Genomic DNA, 21750 nt, shown 5'->3' on the forward strand with positions numbered 1-21750 from the left:
GCTTTTGAGGTGTTATTTCTTCTCTCCAGAGGTTATTGCCTTCTGCCTGCTGTGTAGCAGGGCAATCAGATTATGCTGAATGCTGTAGAAACCTGTGGAGATGGAGTGGTTTGGGTTGGGTCCATTTATTTATTAATTTTGGAAGAAAGAAGCTCTGTCTTGCAGTGTTTACTTGGAATATAGAGTGGCTGTTTCAGCCTGTGTCTTGCTGCCATGCTTCATAATTTTCCACCTGGCATAGGAAAACTGGCACGAGTTAGGTGGTACATACCCACTGGTTAGATTTCAAGTTTAGCTGCTTTAATTGCTTCCTAATAAATAACCAGAAACTTTTTCAAAGCAAGCATGCTTGCATTTATCCCTGTTTGATTACAAAACCAGAAGCAAAACTAGCAAATTCTGGAACAAATGACAGCATGTTTGTGCTAGATATTTTTTCCAATGGCATTGTAAAAATGTGATGATTAAGTTAAGCAGGCTGTTGCAATCCACCTGCCCACAAGCCAGCACTGCACTATTTGGGTGAGCAGCACCATTGCCATTGTGGAGACAGGGATTGCCAAAACTGTGGAACGGGAGGAGGTGTGGATCTTTACACATTATCTAGGAAATATATAGGGCATCCATTTACATGTAGCTCAAATTACAGCTTTTACAATGTGAGAATAGACTCTAAACTGAAGAAATTAGTTTTATCTCAAAGCAATAATTTAAAAAGTCATGAAGCAGTTTCAATTTTTGCCATTATAAAGAACAATTGCTTTCTGAAGTAGGCCAGCATATGGAACTATCAAAGCATCAGTTTTGTTCACTGCAACAGAACCATTCCTGAAGGATCATGGGAATTGTTTTTGTGAGGGGTAGGTTAATAACCTTTGACACAGTACAAAAGAGAAGACAAAAATCTCACTGTGAATTTTGTGGCCGACTGGATCCAGTAATCTCAAACCTATACAAAGTTATCATTGTCAAAGATGCTGTTGCCTGCTTTTCCTTAGTGTGCTGATATAATATGCTGGGGTTTTGTCATTACCAAAGTTTCTCTGTAAAAAAAATACACTCATTTTTCCATATATTTGAACATAAATGTGTTTGTGTGTATGGATATATGAAAACACTTATATGCCTGAACTTTAAAATTCTCTCTGTCCTGTGAGACAAACTTACTTTCATAATTGCTAGTCATGCATATTAGTAAACACCTACCATTTTACACTTGGGTGGCTGAATTTAAGCACTTTAAAACAGGTTTTTCAAAACATTTAGGTATGTAAACCTAGAGGTGGATTCCTCATGGGATCACCTACTTTTTGCTATGAGATAGACGCACTGGGAGCACGTTGCAACTCTGCAACGTTAATTACGTTTCAGTGTTTGACTCCTAGTTACACACTAAATCACAGAATGGTTCATGCTGGAAGGGAACCCAAAGATCAGGTAGTTTCTGCCTCCCTGCCATGAGCAGTGCCACCTTCAGGGCAGGAGTCCTGAATTAGATGTATATAGTTTGCTCAGGTCCCTTTAAATATAGATCCACTGCTGTTTTGAAAACATTAACTTTGAGAAAACAATCATTTGAAGGCTGCAAAGTAGTCTTGCAGTCTTCCTTTTGTTATCTCTTTTCAGTGAATCACACTGGGGAAGCCCCCTCCAAACTAATGTATTTTCATTTCCTGTACTACATTTCTTTATCTTATCATAATTATTCTCATTTCTTGTCGGGGTTATGAAGGAAACCTTGCATCTTTGTAAAAATTGATTTGCTAGCAGAAATATTATGAGGCCACCTATGATCCTGCAGCCAGAGCCAAGAAAAGAACAGAGAGGCAAATACTTGTAAAAGAATTATTCAGAGGGAAAAAAAACCCAAAAACATATACATGCCTTATGCCAACGTTCAAAGATGTGCTCCTGAATTGCAATACAGTTGAGGAGTCAGGCATTTTGTAAGGTGGTTACCAAGAGCAAAGCTATTTAGTCTCCCATTAAAACCATGGAACAAAACAACAACAACAACAATCCCCCAAACAAATAAAACCCAAAAAACCCAGGTCCTCCTTCAGCAAAACCTCTTCTTGGAGCCCAAAAGGAATCTGCAGATGTATACCCCCTGTGTGAGAACAAAGTCTTCAGTCACTGGAATGCAATGCTATAAAAACAAATACTACAAAGCCTGGTAACAGGGGGATGTCTCACTTGCATATTTTTTTGTGAGCATTTTGGTTTGCAGAGAAGGGGGTCCCCAAAGCATGTGAGCCAGCAGGATCTCTTTGTACTAGGTTGCTGTCTGTTTGGCCAGATGTCTTCCCAACAGTGAGGCAGAAAAACCAGAGCTCTTATTAAAATAAGTCAGAGAAAGGAATGGAAAAAAGCATATGTCCAGTGAAACGAGGCAGATTGTGTCCCATCTGATATTTATTAAACATTGATCAAATCAGCAGTGAGAAATGCACGTCATGCGGAAGTGACCCCAGCTCCCTGGGTTTGGAAGGCAGTGACAAATGTCTGGGAGCAGAGCAGCATTGAAAACATGTGTACAGGACACAGAGAGGAGTGTGCTGCACTAGGAGCATCACTAACAGATGGAGAGGAGCTCACTTGAGCTGAGAACGCCCTTCTGCAGGTTTACATTTGTTCTGTCAATGGGATGTGTGTGTAGAGCCTTTCCCTTTCCATTTAGTCTGCAGCTTTCTAGATGAAATGTGATATGTCTCCTGGAAGAACTCTGCATTTTTATCTGTCAGTCATAACAGCAAGCAGTCTAGTGGATAAAACTGGGGAACTTCTGCCAAATAAAAGCCCAAGCATGGGATCCTTCAAGGCTCAACTCACAGTTTTTGTGGTAAATCTGCATGATGTTATGCCAGCCTGCTGGGTTTTGTGTAATCACAGTAAGCATTTTTAATTGACTCACATTTGTTGTTGCTTAATATTTTGGCTATCACATCTTTTGAGAACAACCTTTGAATAAAAATGTGTCCCCACAACATGGACTAAATGCATCTCCTATATCAGAACAATCTTATTTGGGCATGATTCTTAAGTGAGGTAGTGGGGATAAAAAACAGGGCAAGCTGAAGTCAGGGTGTGTGCTTGGGAATTTGGGGAGGTCTGATTATACTGGAGTTCATCCCTACACAGAGAGGGTTGCATTCATGGCTTTTGCATGTAGCCTGATGCATTTAATTGCTCAGAAAGACATCAGAATGAGTCTTCCAAATCTTTTCTTCAAGGGGTACCTATGTCTTTGGTATTCTTGTAGTAGTTTTTATATGTTTAGCAAACTAGAAAGTCTTGTGTTACTAGCAGCAGAGTTAAGCACCACAATTTTGTAATAAAGAGCAAATATAATTTCTCTGAAAGACTTTACTGTATCCCAGGCAGAAAAAACCAAAGGAGCCTATTAGAGCTCCCGGGCTTTTCACTCCAGCCCTGGACCTGGGTCATGTTAGATGAGGGTAGCAGGGCAATCAGAAGTAGTTTTAGGCTGACAGGCAGAAAGCCCCAGTAAGGAATGCAGTGCACAGTTCCAGGCCAGTTAGTTAATGGAATCACTCCAGCCTGTATGATTGTTTTAGTATGATGTGCCTGTGTTATTGATACCAACCGTGCTGGGCTGTAAAAGGATGGAGAGGTCTGGCTTTTGTTGGGGTGCTGTTCTGGTGTCAGTTTGAAACACACAGAAACAAAAAGTTCTGAAAAGCTGAAGTGCTGTTTTATTGAACCAGAGGTAGAGTGGGTTGAGACAAGTGAAACTGGATCCCTGTGAAGCACTGGAACATAGATGATGCTTGATGCTGAACTGCAGTACACCCAGAGACATCGGTGAAGTTTCAGCTCGTTACACTACCCAGGAAGCCGGAGTACAGTGACAGAAAGCAGGTCATGTCATAAAATGAGTAATCTGACTATGAGACACTTATCAAGTGAAACTTTTCATTGTGCAATTGCTGCCAAAGGCTTTGTTTTTACTTCTGCCTTTCTCTGTGTTTTGTACCTCTGCAGTCCATCATTTTTCCCAGATTAGGATCTAGGCCTGCTTCAATTAACATTAAAATAAGGAGGATCAAGCTTTCTGTTTGTCTGTGTATTTAGAAAGTGAATGTGATGTGAGTTTTGCCCCAAACTTGTTTTTGGATATGTGGACTCTTAAAGACAACTAGATTGAAATTTTAAATCCTTCCATGAGAAGGTGCCTTGCATTTAGGGCACAGGGGCTCAATGAGCCCATTAGTACTGGCTAAGGCCAGCAATATGGTGCTCCAGACACCACCAAGTTCCCACTGTGAGTTCATTTCAGTCTCTAAATACCTAGTGCAAACTTTTAGAAAACTGCACTTTCCCTTTCCTGCTTTTTCAGCAGTTAGAACTTCCTCACCGGCAAACTCCTTGAGACCAAAGCAAACAAGACAGCCCATGCATCAGGATGCATAAGCAAACCTGACTACTGAATTATGGGCCCTTCACCTTTTCTTTTGTGGTGCAGAAGTTACCCGCCTTCCAAATCCAAGTCACCAATAAATAGGCTATGGAGCTGCCTGTCTCTGTGCCAGCTCCCTCCCTTCCCACTCCACGGGCAGAAAAGAAGCCTTTACCCTCTGGAATTTCTGTTCTTGAGTTTATGCTTACAAGCCTTTGTTTCATTTTCCCATAATGTTCCTGAAAAAAGAACCAGATGTCCCCAGCTGGTCTTATGCCTAAACCACAAGAACCCAAATCATGGCATCACTTTCATCACATGGCAACAGAATGTGATGTCACACCTGAAAAGTTTAGGAAAAGCATGTGATGATGTAATGTGGAAAAGACCTGAAAAAGATGCATTTCCACCTTAACCACAGCGAGTATATATGTGCAGAGAAGATTGAAGAAAATGCCTTGTCAAATAAATTTGTGTAAATCCTCTTCCTCGGTTGCTCCAATATGGTAATCCTTCCTTCTTCAAGTATCTTAGGTTTAAAGGAAGCCATTGGAAAATGTCATTGGAGACAGAAATGCAGTTGACTTAACTCATTATGTTGGTCACCCATCCTTCTTGAACACAGGGGAAGTGGCCTGTGCTTTTCTCCAAAAAAAAAAAAAAAAAAAAAGAAAAAAACACTCTGTAGAAGGTTATGAGTTTGGAAAAGTAAAATCATCTGTGTGTTAGGCCTCGGGGGAAATATAAGTTATTCATAAAAAGCTGCAGAGCAAGTTTTGATTAGTTAAGTAATCTGGTACATAGAATTTATTAGAGCTTAAAGCTTTCCTGTGGGACTCCCCTAATAGTACACAAATAGAGTGAATATCAAAGAAATGCATTTTCTGACAGACACAGAAAGTTAGGTTAATCCTGGCCTGCTTAGTGCACCTTGGAAAGATGGATAAATCCCATCTGTTTCTTCCAGCACATCGCTCCAGTTTTCAGGTTTTTACACATTTGTGCTTCTGATTAATAACCCATGCTCCCAACACTCTTGAGCTATTCCCAAGGAGCACAAAAGAGGAAAATAGGAAAATTGCTTCCATAATAGACTCAAAGATACCAAGCTGTTCTGGAAAAAAGTTTAAATATAGACTAGTATAGCTCTGTTTTCTTTCATCAGTTTGAGGCCATTTTTCTTAACTTGTCCACAAAGAGAAATTCACCAGCACTTTTTCTGTGGATGAACAGATCACTGTATCAGTATAGCATCTCTTCTTTCTGTGGAAATAGTGTTCTCCAAAACCCCCCAAAAATATGCAAGAAGTCTCATTGTGGAAAGAAAGTGTTTGCATGGTAACTGTCTGTGGTGATTGTCACAAAGCAGAGCTACTCCTACCAGTCTTTCACAATGCTCTTTTTTTCCTGTGGTTTTTTTCTGCCAGAACATTTGTTGTGTCCTTTTGCCCCCATAGGGATACCGAATGCTAAGAAAGAGCTGCTGCAGTGTGATGCCTGACAGAGGAGATGCTAATAAAGGTTTTATTTCCAAAACTCACCAGAATCTTGTTAGCACAATCAGAAAATAGCCACCTTCACAGGAAAGCCAGAGGTTGTCCAGTGAAGCAGAACCTACTTTTCTTACACATGCTAAAATCCCAAAGTGATTGTTTCACTGTGCAGATGTTCTAACCACTGTGATTTTTTTATCCTGGCAGCACAGGCAAATAGGCACCCCATATGTAAACATCACCTGCTGAGATAAATAATTTGCTCTTTAGAAAACAGAGGAAAGGAGATGGGGAGACAAACCCAGCAATGTGTTCTTTGCCATTGTTTTAAATTTCTTTAAATTTTCTGTTGCAGGTATTCAGGAGGGGAGCCAATGTACCAAGTGTAAAAATAACTGGGCACTGAAGTTCTCCATCATCTTACTATACATTTTGTGTGCCCTGTTAACAATCACAGTAGCCATTCTGGGATACAAAGGTATGTATGCATTGAGACCAACATTGCACTTTCAGACAAGTGTCCAAACACATTGTCACTTATTAGCTAGCTGGGCAATTTGTCACATTTTAGCCTAAATATCAGTACTTGGGCAGTGTTGGTTTTTTGTATGTACATAACAACAAAATTCAACCTTAGAATTTGACTTTCAAATAACTATGAATTTTTGAAACCAGATTAGACATTTGAAAGGGAAGTTGAAACAAAATGATCATTCCTCCACCAAGAAGGAGTACTGGAAGACACAAAGCTGTGTAACATGTGCAACAGACAGGAATATCTTACTAATATAATATTTATCACAGGAACAAAATGTAGTATCAATATTAATTTGAAATATCTAGAAGAAGAAAAATTAAACCAGGAGGTACCAGTGTATTGACTATCCACAATAATTGTGATGAACAAAGACACTTAGATGCTTTTAACAGTAATTTCAAAGATTCTGGTAGTTGAGCAACCCAGTAATGGCGAGAATTTCATTTATGCAAGTCATTGGTTGGGCACACTGGGAAACATGGCTTAAAATTCCCATAAATCCTTGTCACGAATTAACTGTAGCCACTTGGGCATTTATAAAAATGTTTTGATGTAAACACCTGCTTACTGTGCAGTTACATCTATAATAGGTTAAATAAATAAGATGTGAATTTCTGGCATGGAAAGGAAAGTGAACAACATAATTGTGAGCATTATAACAGGGCTTCACAGCTTGTTGCAGAGAAAACCAAGCTAGTTCTAAATTACCTGTTTGAGCATGGCTCTGAGAGTAGCTTCAAAACTCCTCCAAGGAGCTGAGTAAATATTCATGTGATTAGCATGCAGTGTATCCTGTGCTGCCAACAGCTGCACTCATAGCACAGCTGACATCACTTCTGGTCCTTTGCCAGGGAAAGAAAAGGAAATTGTAGAAATAGAAAGGATAAATAATTATTTAAGAGGATTTGGCACAGTTTTGAGTGGGAGAAAATTAAAACTGTTTTGTTTAGATGGAAGATTTATCCAGGGAAAAGAGAGAATGTGAGGAACAGATAGAGAGACTTAGGTAATCTTGTTTCATGATAAAGCAGACAGAAGGTGGCAAATTAACATCAAATGTAAAAAAAATGTAGTACATCTATGTGGATACGTCTCCTGAAATAACTGGTCTCTGGAAGTCAGATTTTGAGGGACAAAAAGCCTTCCAGGATTCAAAAACCTATTCTTGATCTAAGATGATTTGGTCAAATGGATTAGGGGAGGCCTTTTGCAGATATAAATCTGCAGAAATCTGCTTACATCAGATGAGAATGGGGGTCTTTCCCAACTTAATCCAGCCACTAAACAACTGGAATTTAGCAGAATTTCCCTCAAGAGTTTTACATAAAACTATCATTTCTGGGGCTTCTCAGAGCCCTCACTGAGCATCAGATGCAGCATATCAAGTTGGAGAGACTACTGTTCTTTATCTTGCTTTGGCAAATGATTTACATGTGTGGAGGAGGCAGAATCAATAAGGAAACTGTCCAGCAGAGTCTGGGAGAAAGATTTTGTCTTCCTCATTTCAATCTAGTTTTCAAGCTTATTTATCTGTGGGGGCTGCTAGCACCATCTTTTTTCCAGGCTTTGCTCTTTACTTGAGGCCCAAACTTTGCTTCACTCATTTCTAAACTTCCTTCTTTGAATGAGCAGTCACGCATCAGGGATGAGTCTTTCTGCCACAGCAGTACCAAATCACAGCTATCCAGGACAAGGACAAAAGAATTCCCTCTTCAAAAAATAAATGGAAAAGGGATTGTAGGAGGGCAGATAATGCATATCTTACTCACAGACCCTACGACATTCTGGTGACCACTGCTCACCAGCCTGGTGATTGTAACATTTGAATGCCAAGGAAAAGAGGCAGAGACAAAATCTTGTTGAATCCAAGTATTCCTTCTGTAACACCACGCAGCAAATGGCCATATGTCAGACATTAATTCTGCCCTTTGTACCTGCAGTTTCAGAGCTTTGTCTTCAGCGTACCTACATGCTAATTTGCAGAAAGCATAAGTTAGATAAACATAAGGTAGATAAAACCCCAGCTGAAAGTACATATTCAAATTAATTACTGCAACAGTTTTGATTGTTGAGAAGGGATTAGGCCTTAAAGGAAGAACAAAATTCAGAATAAAAGCATATTGTTCTTGAACTCTCCTCTCTGTATCAGAATTTGGCTTCTCTTTTTTACTGCAACATTACACTGGAAGAAGGAATTCTGCTGGCATCAGGGATTTTTTCAGTCTCTTAGCTAAGTTTCCATTAAATTTGCCTCCCACACTTATGTTTATAAAGCCCAAAACTACTTTTAAAACTTTCATTTCCTACGTCGCATTTAAATATCCTTTGTGATTTAAAATGTTAAAACTACTAATCAGTGGATTAAATATGGCAAGCAAAAAAATAACTCAATGGGAGGCAAAGTCAACACAGAACAAACCTCCAAACTAGTGGTAAAAATTATATAGTATGTTGGAGAACCCTGAAACCAAAACATGAATGAATAACAAGGAGACAAAACATGAAGGAATAACAAGGCAAGTTTAGTATTCTGTTTCTTTGAGAAGACAAATTGTTGTTTAAAACACTAATAAAGTAATCTGCAATTTTTTGCACATACTTTATTAAATTAAATTAAAAATACAAAGTTATAATTTTTCTGGCACCAGCTGGTGTCAGATTAGTCTATTGAAGATGAATGATCTTCCTGTGGCTCATTCCGGTAAGGGAATGCTTGCAGGCTGAATTTCTGGTAGTTTTTATTCTCTAGTCAGTCCTTGTTTTTAAGTTTCTTGAGTAATGCCCACCATGACTTTCATCTGTTTCTTTTATCTGTCTCCCAGACATAGTTTGCCTGCCATTACCTGGGGCCAACACATCCTGGTGAAATGGCCCATTTTGTCATGGCGGCTTAGATGCAGACACTCCTCACTGTTCTGGTCAGCAACTTCTTGAAATTTTGGCTTCCTTTAGAGGATCTTTGCCACATTTTCCACTGTGATCTTGTCAGGAATTGAGATGACAATGCAGAGAAACCAAGCTGTGAATTAAGGTGAAGTTAACCAAAAGCAAGTTAAGACATACACAGCTTTGCCTTTTTAAGAGCGGGCAGATTGTTGAGAGCAGCAGAGTGGCCTTTTGTGTGGGATATTACAGCTGTTCTGCCTGTTTGCCTTTTTCTGGAGAAGGTAGAATGTGGCTGTTCAAGTCTGGGACACTCGCTAGAGGCCGACTTCCACTTCTGAGAGTGCTCCACACGCTCACATATCACTGAAGGCTCCATCCAGAGATGGTGGTGGGAGTTACTACCAGGGAAGGAAAGACATTCCCAGTAACAGGACCATTTGTCCATATGACCTCTTTTGACACCAAGAGCAAAAAAACACAACACTGACCTCTCGCTACTCTCCCAAATTCATCCTTTCCACATGCAGGGCAATAGCAAGAAAAGCAAATAAGCTACAACTTACTTTGGGAAGGAGTTTGGGCAGGGGATCAAGTTCCCCAAACCCATGATTTATTTGACCATGAGATCCCACTCCAATATAAAGCAAATACATGCATTGGTTTATCCGTGGGATGGCAGCTTAGCCCTTGAGCTAACCCTGCAGTCAGGTTTGCAGAGACCAGCAGGTTTGTTTCTGCTGCTGGAGTTCAGTGGCTTCGGGTTTTTTCACTTTGAACAATGAAAATACCATATGCTGTTGTATAATTACTTCTGTTCAGTCTCATTTAACTGCCAGACAACTACTTATTGATAGGATTACTACTGTTTTGTTTACATTTGCTTTGGACTCTTCAGGGTTAAATTTTAACTCAAGTTTCCAGTGTTAGATTTCATTCGGCCATGAAAACATACTTGTTATATGATAGTTTAGTTTTACAAACTTCAGATATAGCATTCATTTGGACAGCAAAAGAAAGAAATTACATTTTTCTACATCAAAACTAGCATTCATTTGGACAGCAAAAGGAAGAAATCACCTTTTTATTTTAATTACTGATAATATATCTTCATTTTCCAACTCCAAGTGTGTTGTATAACTGGGGAAACAGTTGAATATTACACTAAAACTGAATTAACAAGAACCACAGGTGATGTGACATTGCTAGTCAAGGCACAGCTTCAGCAGAAACACTTGAATTAAGCCTGCTTTTTAAATACAGATGATTTCATAAGTTCCCTCTAAGTGCCCAGAGTGAGCCATGCCCTGGCAGTGACTTTCTCTAGACAAAGGAGAACACCACAGACTGAACAAGGAGCCAGAAGGAAAAGCCAAGTCCTCACTCCCTCTGCATGTGATGATGCATAGGCATATACATGCATCAGTGGAGTGTCAGAAGTAGCTGAAGGACCTTTGTTGATCTGGGCTCCAGCCTGGAAGACAGCAGGGCAGGACAAACAGAGAATCAACTCTGGTTTCATTTAGGAAAAATGGCATATAGCATTTTGACAACTTTAATGGGCAGAAGAACCAGTGAAAAATTAGTGCTATAATGGGGAGAAAAATGCTTTCTAAAGCTGAAGATATTGAGCAACTGTCTCTCTGAAAAAGCAAAGCCTTTATTGTAGTCTGGGTCTGGTGTTTAGCAAGCAATCTGTCATCATCTCAAATACAGAAAGCCACACTCTGCACAAGCAGTAGAGTCTCTCTTTTACTGGCTTGTTAGCAGCCTAGAAAGGAGCAGGCAGGTAATTCACCAAAGGCTGTATGGTCTCTCTGAAGACCCTGAGACTTTTTCTCTGTTGTAACTCCTCAGTAGTGTTCCATTAGATAGTGTTGGTCTGGTTTTCTTATGTTGGTTTTGGGGAAGCAGTAAAAGCCTCCAGTAACTGTGGTACCCAGAATCAGAAAAACAAATGCAAACGTTAATAAAGAAGGAGCACCTGATGGACTACACTTTAAAGGTCTGGGATTCGTGTGGGTGCTCATGAGCAGCAAAAGATTCCTAAATTTCACTTCTTGGGAAAACCCAAACCTTTACATAACAACATTTTTATGAGACTCTTTCCTAGCTGCAGATCATTTCACAGACAGGAAGAGTTAGAGGTACCTCTATCCCACACATGTTTACAGAACCTCAAAAGATGGGAAACACTTTATTTCTCCAGTTTGAAAAAAAGGAGCTGGCACAACAACTTGTGTAGCCTTTCCCAGGGTTGTTACAGACCCATTCTGCTCCCAGTGTAGCAAAAGGACTAAATAATCTCATGATGAGAAGCAATTTCTACTCCTAGTTGTGGCTTGAATGCAAAAGGCTGTTAGACAAAGTCTACTGTGAAATCTGTAGGCTACCTCTAGCCTTGCAAGAATTTCACATTTTTGCCACTGGAAGCCACCCTGGGCTGTTTATTTGTTGCTCTGCTTTTTCCATTCCCATATTAATTTCATCAAATAATTGAATATCTCAGTGACAATAAAAGTACTCTGGCATTACAAAATAAAGGGCACATCAGTCATAAATCTGCACTTCCTGAATGACCATCCTTTCAGTCTTAATGAGGCAGAATCATTTCAAGACTGCTTTGAATGATCTGTACCATTATCAATATGTTTAAACCCCCCAAAACATTTAGTAATTCCTATCTCAGTCCTAAGTTTACTATCCAGGTGGTGCCTTTTACTGATGAAAAGGCAGAAGGAAAAAAAAGAATTCTTTTTAAGGAGAAATGGCTCGTAGCAAAATTAAAGGAAGTTTCATTCACACATCTGAGCCTTTAGCAATCAATTTTCCTTTGCTACACAGCACTGTGCTGGAAGCATGGAAATACTGTTAAAAGAAAATTACTTTGTTTGTGAGGAAAACCCACAAAGAGGGATTTCCTCATTCAGGAGAGAGATTTCTCATGGGCAAAAAAAAATCATTAGGGACTGCTGGCAGACTGAAGAAGTAGAAGAATTCTGGGTCCACCAGCAAATAGGAGCTCATCCTTCCAAGATTTCACAGAGCAACAGCAGTGTGTAATGGCAAGCAAGGCAATTTTAAGATGTTTTCTTTTTTTACTGTTTGGTGATAATGGTATGGGGTTTTGTTTGCTTTATTGTTTACTAGTCTTTTTTCATAATTTCCCTTTTCTTCTTTTCATAACACACTGTTCTCTCTCCCCTAGTTGTAGAAAAAATGGACAATGTGACAGGTGGCCTGGAAACATCCCACAGAAGATACACAGAAAAGCTCACAGAAGTGGAGAGTGATCTGAAGAAATTAGGTAATCTACCCACAAGCAAAGCCCCTTTGTATTATGGACCTGGGGTGTTCTCCTGGCAGATTGAGACAGGAAATTTGTCTGAAAAATCTCTGCCTATGACAAGATACAGCACTTCCATTCCAGTTTCTCAAGTACTTGGGAAAGTACTTAGAAATAGTTCAGATCAGCTCTACTTAGAAAAGCATTTTAAGAATACTTCAAAATTTACAGTTCCCACTGAAGTCACTCTGAAAGCATTTATATTTAAATAAACAGACACTTAAATGTTGTCCTCAGGAGAGAATCTTCTCTGAGGTAGAGATCTAAAACATAACCGAAGTTGTTCTACAGCGCAAAAGCTTCTACATAAAATGAGCACCTGTCATCTTGAAGCTGCTTAGCAATTAAGATTCATTTTGTAAGGTACACAATAATCAGCTATTCAAAATTCTTATGTCTGAGGCAAGTGTATTACTTCCATAAATTATTTCTTGATCATCTCAGGGAATACAGGAGGTAAGATTGTTATGTGTTTGGGTCTCCCAAGCACTATCAAAGTTCTCAATTTTCAGGAAGATGCAAAAAAAAAAAAAATCATGGGTAAAGATTCTACTCTTTAAGTGTACATTTTTACTTTTCTTCCTATACATACAGTTTTTATTGTAGAAGTATTAATACACATCACATGCATTTGATTCTTGAGATAAATTTGGTCTAGTTTTGTAAATCATATATTGAGATGTATTTCTAGGAAAACTTCTTTGCTTGCAGCTTGATTGTAAAATTTTACAACTTTTTTCTCTCAAAAAGGAGCTGGCTTCTAAAGTATTTGTACGCTACATTTAGTGCAAAAACATGGGGTAGTTCAGTGAGATGTTCTTTTACTGACACATCTACAGAAGTAAATGTTACACTTCTGTAAAGGTTGCTTGTGCAACCTTTTGGATTCTATTTGTGTTATTATATTATGCTGATTAAATTTTCATGACTTGGAGCACCTTTGCTTCTTTCATGGCCACACATTTTTGCACACTGCTGGATGGAAGCTCAGTGAGATGCTCAGGATCATCCATTCCCATTTAGGTGGCCTTGCCATGGAGGAAGTTAGGAAAGTTCTGGAGCAGTTTGAGTAGGAGACATAAAAGTAAGAGAAGTGCTGTAGGGCCAGAAGGATAAAAGTGTGTGGTGAATGGAAGACAGGCCTTCAGGGATTAGCTGTATGAGGACCTGGCAGTTGTCAGAGCTGTGTGAGGAACACTGTATAATTTGAGCTACAGCCAAAAGGTAAACATGGAGTCAGAGCTGAGAAGATCTGGGAGTGAGAGAAATGGCAGGGAGAGGAACTGTGCTCAGGAAGATATCCATCCACAAAAGACTCCATAAACACTTCAGGCTGAAGTCTCACAAGCCATCCTTTGACATTTGCATCATGACTCATTCAGTCACACCAGACAAAAGCACCATACACAGCTGTATTCACTGTAATTTATGAAAACCATACTGCTCTCTCTTGGCATCATCTGAAATTATGGACTTGAGACTATCTAATTCATAAATATAGCTCCATGTAGATGAGGACAAAAATATATGGACTGTGAGCAGGATAGTGAAGTGATTGAGGTCAAGCAAGGGAGTCTTCCCTGAGAGCAAGTGTTGACTGCTTATTTCCTTGGTTTCTGTGTCCTGGATGATAGGCTGTGCAGTCTCAAATGTTTCATCATACTTGGACAAGCTTCCAGAAGTATTCCATAGGGCAATGTAAGCACAGGCAGAGATGTTCCTCAAAGATTAAAGGTTTTGCCTTCCTCAAACTCAGAACATGAGGCAACAATAATGGCAAAATAAATGTCATTAAAAGCAATAGTAATGTATTAGAGACAAAACCAGAAATATATCTTATCCTGACATATTTGAAGTAGCCTGCTGGCAAAGTTTTGTCTCTAATCCAGATTGCTTTAAAATAAGTATGAGAACTTACTGAAAGCTAAACCCAAGATTTTAAAAATTAGAACTATATGTACTAAATCACAATGAAGGTATTCCACTGGCAATGAAAAGAAAGAAGAAAACATGAACAGATAAAATAAACTTCTGGTCTTTCAGCAAAATCCAGTTGTAACTTCAAAACCTACACTTGCTGGTACCTGTTTAATGTTTTGAATTCTGTTTCCCATTCAGTTTTCATTCAGAACACAGCATTCTTGACTGCATATACTCATCAGTTTCTAACCATAGTTTTTCCCATTTGTGATGACAGAATCACGGTTTTGTTCTCCTCAGCAAGACACAAGGTCTCCATCAATTCCTCTTTGCTTGTTTTCTCTGTCTAGAGGCAGAACTTTGTTTAGTCGTTTCTCTTTTCTCGAAAAGATAGCATAAAAATCCTACTGAATAGTTTGACAACCTGACTGTTCTTAAAATACACTGTGTTGTTTCATACTGTGTTAAAAAAAAACCTAAGGCCTTTCCCTTTTTTTTTTTTTTTTTTTTTTTCCTGTACAACAGATGACCAAGCTGGACAAAAAGCCTTGAATACTAACACTGAACTGTCCAGCTTCAGATCTGACATTCTGGCTCTTCGTCAGCAACTTCATGATATTGCAGAGAAAACTAGCAGAAACAAAGACACACTGGAGAAGCTGCAAGAGTCTGGAAATGTATTAGATGATAGGCAGAACCAAATGAAAAGTGCCTTAGATAGTAACACTTTCACAATCATCAGTGTCAATAAGACACTTCAGGCATATACTGGCTATATCAACAATCTCCAACAAGACACAAGTAATATACAAGCAACCCTGCAAAGCCAAGAGCATTCTCACAGTGTAGTCATCATGAGCCTTAACAACTTAAACCTGACTCAAATACAGCAAAGAAATCTTATCAGTGTCTTACAGAAGTCAATGGAAGATACAAGCTCGGCTATTCTAAGAATGAAGAATGACTTTCAAAATCTGCAGCAGGTTGTCCTTCAGGCCCGGAAGGACACTGACTGGCTTAAGGAGAAAGTGCACAGTTTACAGGCCTTGGCTGCCAACAACTCAGCAATGGCAAAAGCCAACAATGATACACTTGAAGACATGAACAGTCAGCTCAGCTCCTTCAGTGGGCAAATGGAGAACATCACCACAATTGCCCAAGCCAATGAACAAAGTCTAAAGGATCTCCAGGAACAGCATAAAGGAGATGAAAACAGAACTGCTGCCAGATTCACCAATCTAGAAGAAAGATTCCAGGTCTTTGAGACTGATATAGTCAATATCATCAACAATGTCAGCTACACTGCTCATCACCTACGGACACTGACGAGCAATCTCAATGAGGTCAGGACAACTTGTACGGACACCTTAAGTAAACACTCGGATGAGCTGATTTTTATGAACAGCACACTAGCCAATATTCGCATAGACTCTGCATCTCTCAAGGTGCAACAGGATTTGATGAGGTCAAGATTAGATGTTGAAGTCGCCAATTTGTCAGTAATCATGGAAGAAATGAAGCTGGTGGATTCCAAACATGGCCAGCTCATCAAGAACTTCACTATCCTACAAGGTATGCAGCTTCCCTAATGATGGTGTGTGTGCTGAATTCCTGCTTGCATTACTTCTTTTGTTCTGTGGAAGTTAGTGTGTGCTGGTACAGAGTCCTGAGGTTTTCCATTATCTAATCCTAAACTTTGGAAATGAACATGTAGCTTGAATTTTCTGTACTAATTTTTCTAGCTAAAATGGGGATGTTATGAAAGAAGGTTCTGACTTAGCAGAATTTTATTCTGTCTGACTGACTGACTGACTGACTGGATCTGCTTTTGATTTAGTTTCTAAAATAAGTGAGTGAAGGTGTGGAACCTCAAGAAACCAATCCTCAGTAAGGAGGAAATGGCTAAAAAATATATGTTGGACTATTCCCAGAAAGGTCCACCCTTACTGAAAAACAAGTTACTATTTCACTTTAAGCCAGTTGTTAGTCTGCCAGAAAACATCCTACTTTGCCTAGTTTTTAATCCTGGGATACTTTATTTTCTCCAGAAATAAATAGCATCAGGTTTAAAAGGTTTCTCCCAGCCAAATATTATCCCAAATGAAAAGAACACTCATATTTCCAATCAGATGTGAATCAGCCTAAACCTCTAATCACAAATATAAATCCATTGCTCCAAATAAACTAAGGCTGCATTAGAGCCAAGATTACATGTCAGTAACCTTAACCATTCTCATTTCAGCCAGGCCTAAATGATTCCAGCTTGGTGATCTATCTCTGGAGGAGTTTGAATTATGTAGATTAGTGCCGGGGGTGGGAAGGTAGTGACAAGGGATTTGCTCATCCATGAACAGAATCCCAAACTGTTTTGTTGTTTATTGCTGTCACAGTATTGCCATTTCCTGTTGTGAGTTATCGTCCCCTGTCTTGTTAGAGCTGGCCAATTTGCAACTTCTGGTCTTTCCCATAGTTGGCCTTTTGCTCACTATCCATCATTTTGTCTCTTTTTGACACCCTGTTATTGACAGACAAACAACGAGGATCAGGAGAAAGAGTCCTGGGACTAAGAGCAGAGTGATGAGACTAGAAGGAGAAGGGAGCATGGCAGAGTGAGGGAACAAGACCAACAACACACAGCACTAGTGCATAAACTAGTATAGACAAGTGCACAGAGTTTTGCAGAGACTGGCACCTTGCCTGGTGGCCTGGGGCGCGATGTCACTGTCCAGTTCACATGGCTGGGTGTATCAGAGTATTTTCTGTATCTTGTATTTTGTGGAGGTCAAGGAAAGGACAACAGTATACAGGACCTGGAAAGCAGCTGCACTATTACAAGCACTGATGAAAGCAGCTGTTAGCCCAGTTTCTGTATTTTTAAATATCCAGTGGCGCTGGTCTGAGATGTATTAAACAAGCCCACCCCATGTGGTCTTTTTGTTTTGTTTTCTGTGCATATCCCCACTTTGTACACTTGCATTGTTTCAGGCCCTCCTGGTCCAAGGGGACCTAAAGGTGACAGAGGCCCTCCTGGTCCTCTTGGCCCCGCTGGTCTAAAAGGACAAAAAGGAGAGAAAGGAGAGCCTGGACCACCAGGACCTGCAGGTGAGAAGGGCCCACCTGGGCCAGCCGGGCCACCAGGAGAAAAAGGAGGGAAAGGTTCAAGAGGATCGCCTGGCTCCAAAGGTCAGAGAGGTTCTCCTGGGAAGACCGGTCTGCCTGGACCAAATGGAGACCCAGGGCCACCAGGGCCACCAGGCAAGGATGGTCCACCAGGGCCCCAAGGCCCACCTGGATTTCAAGGCCTGCAAGGAACGGTGGGAAGCCCAGGGTTACCAGGACCACGAGGAATAACTGGGCTCCCTGGGGTCCCTGGGCTGCCTGGTCCGAAGGGCCCGCCTGGCCCACCGGGGCCACCAGGCCCAGGGATGCCAATGGCATTACAGAGCCAGCCTACACCCGTGCCCGAGGCTAATGGTAAGCCATCACCACCACCATGCTGTGCAGGGGCATGGGTTCCTCCACTTATTACTGGCCCTATCACTGCTCCCTTGAGTTACCAATAACTGGCTTAACCCAAAAAAAATTCACATCACAGGTTGTTCCCCCCGTTGGAAGAACTATACGGAAAAGTGCTACTACTTTTCAACTGAAAGAGAAGTTTTTGAAGATGCAAAATTATTCTGTGAAGAGAAAGCATCACGCTTGGTTATCATCAATGACAAAGAGGAGCAGGTAATTACCTTCTCTTGCTGGTTTTCAAGGAGGAAGTTTGAAGCTGTTTAACATGCAGAAACCACAAGATAGTGGGAAGCTGAGAGCACCATGAATTCATATAGTAGAAATAAACACATTGACTCATTAGAATTTTGTCCACCCTCTTGTGCCTGATCAGCAGCTTCTCCCTGTGCAGAAGGGTAGTGTGAGCAGAAGGTGGTGGGGACAGAGCAGTCAAAAAAGATGCTGAAAACTGTAGGAGTTTTGAACCTTTAAAGATGGAATCCATTACGCCTTGTGTACTATCAGAGTATTTTTCACAGCAGTGAATGTAATGTAATTTTAAATTATCTGATTTAATACATGCAGCCTAAGACTAGTATGACTCAAAAGTATCTTTAATCTAACTATATTTTAAATACTATTCAACATGGTAGTGGAGATGTCAAGATACAATTCCTTACTCTTGGGGGTTTTTTTCAATTTGTGTCTGTAAGATATTAGCTGTGGCTTTATGTCAACCCAATTTTCATGCCTAGTTCTTTCTACCTCAATCCAAACAATGAAAGGGATTCTAGTCTGGGCAAGAGGTCTCAAGGCCAACTCCTGAAACATATCTTCAGCTAAGAAAAATTTCTCTGGCCCACTGTATTCTCATAACAAGAGGCTTATGAAACCAGTGTAGTTTATTGGTGCCAAAAACCGTTGTCCTTGTTATGGACTAAGCTCTTTCTTTCACAGCAATGGATAAAAAGGCAGATTATTGGGAAAGGCAGCTTCTGGATTGGACTAACAGATACAGAGAAGGAAAATGAATGGAGATGGTTGGATGGATCTTTACCAGTTTACACGTACGTAAATAAAAAGCAATGCTGTCGCTCTTGCTGACACTTCTAAAAGCAGCATCTAGAAATTATCTAATGAATCCAGATGGTTGTAGATGCCAATAATTTAATTTGTTACTGAGGGTGCTGGGGTTTTTTCTCTCTGCCTTCTCCATGCACAAGGATTCCTTTCCTTGCCAGAAAGAAAACTGAATGTTGAATGAAAGAATCACATAACTATGCAGCCCAGTGTTTCTTGCCAAAACTTTTGCTTCTGACTTTTATTACAAAGTTGAGATGGAAAGCACAGTTTTACTGTTTTGGTTTGAATTTTCCTTATTTGCATTACAACTGGCTATAAATAGAGTACTCGTTCTAATAAAAAATGACCAGTCTTTAGATAAAGCCCAAATCCAAGTGGAAAGCATTTAGCATAAGGAAAATGCATGAAATGAGGGTGTCTATGCTTTGGCCAGCTGAGAACTGAACTGGCAGCTTTCCAGGAATCCTAGGGCTACACCTAACTTGTCCTAAATGGAACAGATTGAAACCACCCAAATTTTTAATACTGAGAAGTAGACTAAAGAGTTTATAGATGTTAACATGCTGTGCTTCAGAAAAACAGGTTACACAGTCAGTCAGATGTTACGAAATGATTAGCTATGATCTCATTGGTGTTCATTTAGATGAAAAACATGGACAAAGTCACATTCATTTAAAATGAGCTGTAATATTTTCCCCTTTTTCTCCTTTCCCATTTTCATCTTTCTTCCTCTTCATGGCAGCAGTGTGACTGATCCTACTTAAGGTGCTGCTTCTAGTAGATTTCCACTGCACCATGGTTTTAGGTGCTCTGTCATAACCTCAGAGCTGTTGGTTACAGGTTTTTTGAGTATTTCATTACTTCTGGAAAGCTGTGTGTCCTCCCAGGTGCCTGGTTGGACACTCTATGTCAAGCAGGCATGTTTTTTAGCTGAGCATGGACTGTGTCAGCCAGCAATCACAAGCTCCCTTCAACAACCTGTTTCTTCAGGAAAACTGAGCTTTTAAATCCTGAGTTTGGAAGCATTTCTCACTCATTAAACAAAAACAGGATGAGGAAACACTTGCTGCAAGATTTTTTACTTGCTACCTTCAATTTCACCATCAAAGCTAACGATCTCAAAAGATGTGTGTAAATATACTGTGTGTGGATTTCTTAAAACTCAATAGAATTCCCTTCCCATCTGAGCACGTGTTCCTAAAACACATAGATCTTTGCTGTTGTTCCCAGGATGCCCACCTTTGGAGCAGTCAGAGAGCTTTGCAGTGAGCAAGGGCATTACCTCTTGGTAATACCTCTTGGCATTACCTCTGAGCCTGTGGGCTCTTCTGAGCCCCATCTGCCAGCGGGAATGCGGTGTGCAGGTTTCACAGGCTTGGAGCAATGCACTTGGAGCACAGAGCACTCCCACTGTGTGTGCATGTACGCTCAGAAACTGAAATAAAGTTCATTGGTCTAAATTTAGGTCTCTGAGTTTTGGCAGCCTGAGGCCGAATAGATTCCCTTCTCTGTAATACATCTGTTTTCCATTTTCAGCAAGAGTCATGTATTGTTTGTTTCAATGTGTGTTTCCCGTTCAGAACAGATCTCATGATGTTTTCGTTAATTTCTTGTGGTGAAAACCTGCCATGTGTGCTGTGTTGTGCAATCATATCTCTTGCTTTTTTGTGGAAAGAAACTGGAAACCTGGGCAGCCTGATAACTGGGATCACAATCACGGGCCAGGGGAAGATTGTGCTGGGTTGATCTATGCTGGGCTCTGGAATGACTTCCACTGTGAAGATGCTAACAATTTCATCTGTGAAAAAGACATGGACAAAGGTAAGCAAGGCCCTTGGTTTGATTATTCCCTCTTGCCCATAGTAAATGTCCCGCAGCTAGAGGTGAGATCTTAGCTAAATGCTACAGCAGTGCCTTGTTGAGGAAGAGGGGGAATCACATGTGAGGCACTTCTACTCAGATCCACATGCAAGTGCTGGATTTATTGCACTTGGAAAAAGCAGCTTCGAAGCTGGCTATAGCCATGGAATGCCCAGAATCTTGACCATTTCCTGTAGGCTTTACACTTGCCTAAAATTTTGGGCATGATTTGGCACAAGCTCCAGATCCTACCCATGCTGGAAGCTGCCTTTATAGGCTCAGTGGCCACACAACAGGGAAAGCTGGCCTTAGAGTGGCTCAGGAGCCAGTCTTCAAAAACCATAAAATATTTTTTTTTTAAGTTTGTGCAATAGGAAGCACAAACTTGGTGACTGCTGAGGAGATCTTAAAATTCCTGTCACTACCAGGAGATGTCCCATGGGACTGAGAAGCTGGGTCCATAGGCCATCAGCAGCTTATCCTGCAGCTGGAGTGAAGGGCTCATAAGCTGCTGGTGTGGCCAGCAGTCAGCCAGGTGTTTGCCACAGGGCATCTCTCTCTGTTGACACAGGCATTTCTGCAGGAGCAGAGGGCAGGTGGTTCCCATGGCCGCTTAGAGCCCGGCCCCATTGCCACAGAATGTGGTCAAACGTGGCACAAAAGTTTGTGTTCATGCTGGGGCTCTGCCTGAAACATTATCTCCTCCATA

At 40.5% G+C, this 21750-nt stretch overlaps 1 protein-coding gene across 1 annotated transcript in view; it reads left to right on the plus strand.

Annotated features, from left to right (window-relative positions):
- COLEC12 (collectin subfamily member 12) overlaps positions 1–21750 on the plus strand; it is a 94965-nt gene that overhangs the window by 69431 nt on the left and 3784 nt on the right. Inside the window, exons 3-9 of the mRNA XM_064705943.1 lie at positions 6269–6391; positions 12543–12641; positions 15126–16172; positions 17586–18074; positions 18196–18332; positions 19056–19165; positions 20857–21002. Of these exons, the coding sequence (XP_064562013.1) occupies positions 6269–6391; positions 12543–12641; positions 15126–16172; positions 17586–18074; positions 18196–18332; positions 19056–19165; positions 20857–21002 (2151 nt within the window). The remainder of the gene's footprint in view (positions 1–6268; positions 6392–12542; positions 12642–15125; positions 16173–17585; positions 18075–18195; positions 18333–19055; positions 19166–20856; positions 21003–21750) is intronic.

The sequence above is a fragment of the Zonotrichia leucophrys genome, chromosome 2 (genome assembly GCF_028769735.1).
Source record: "Zonotrichia leucophrys gambelii isolate GWCS_2022_RI chromosome 2, RI_Zleu_2.0, whole genome shotgun sequence".
NCBI classification, from domain to species: Eukaryota; Metazoa; Chordata; class Aves; order Passeriformes; family Passerellidae; genus Zonotrichia; species Zonotrichia leucophrys.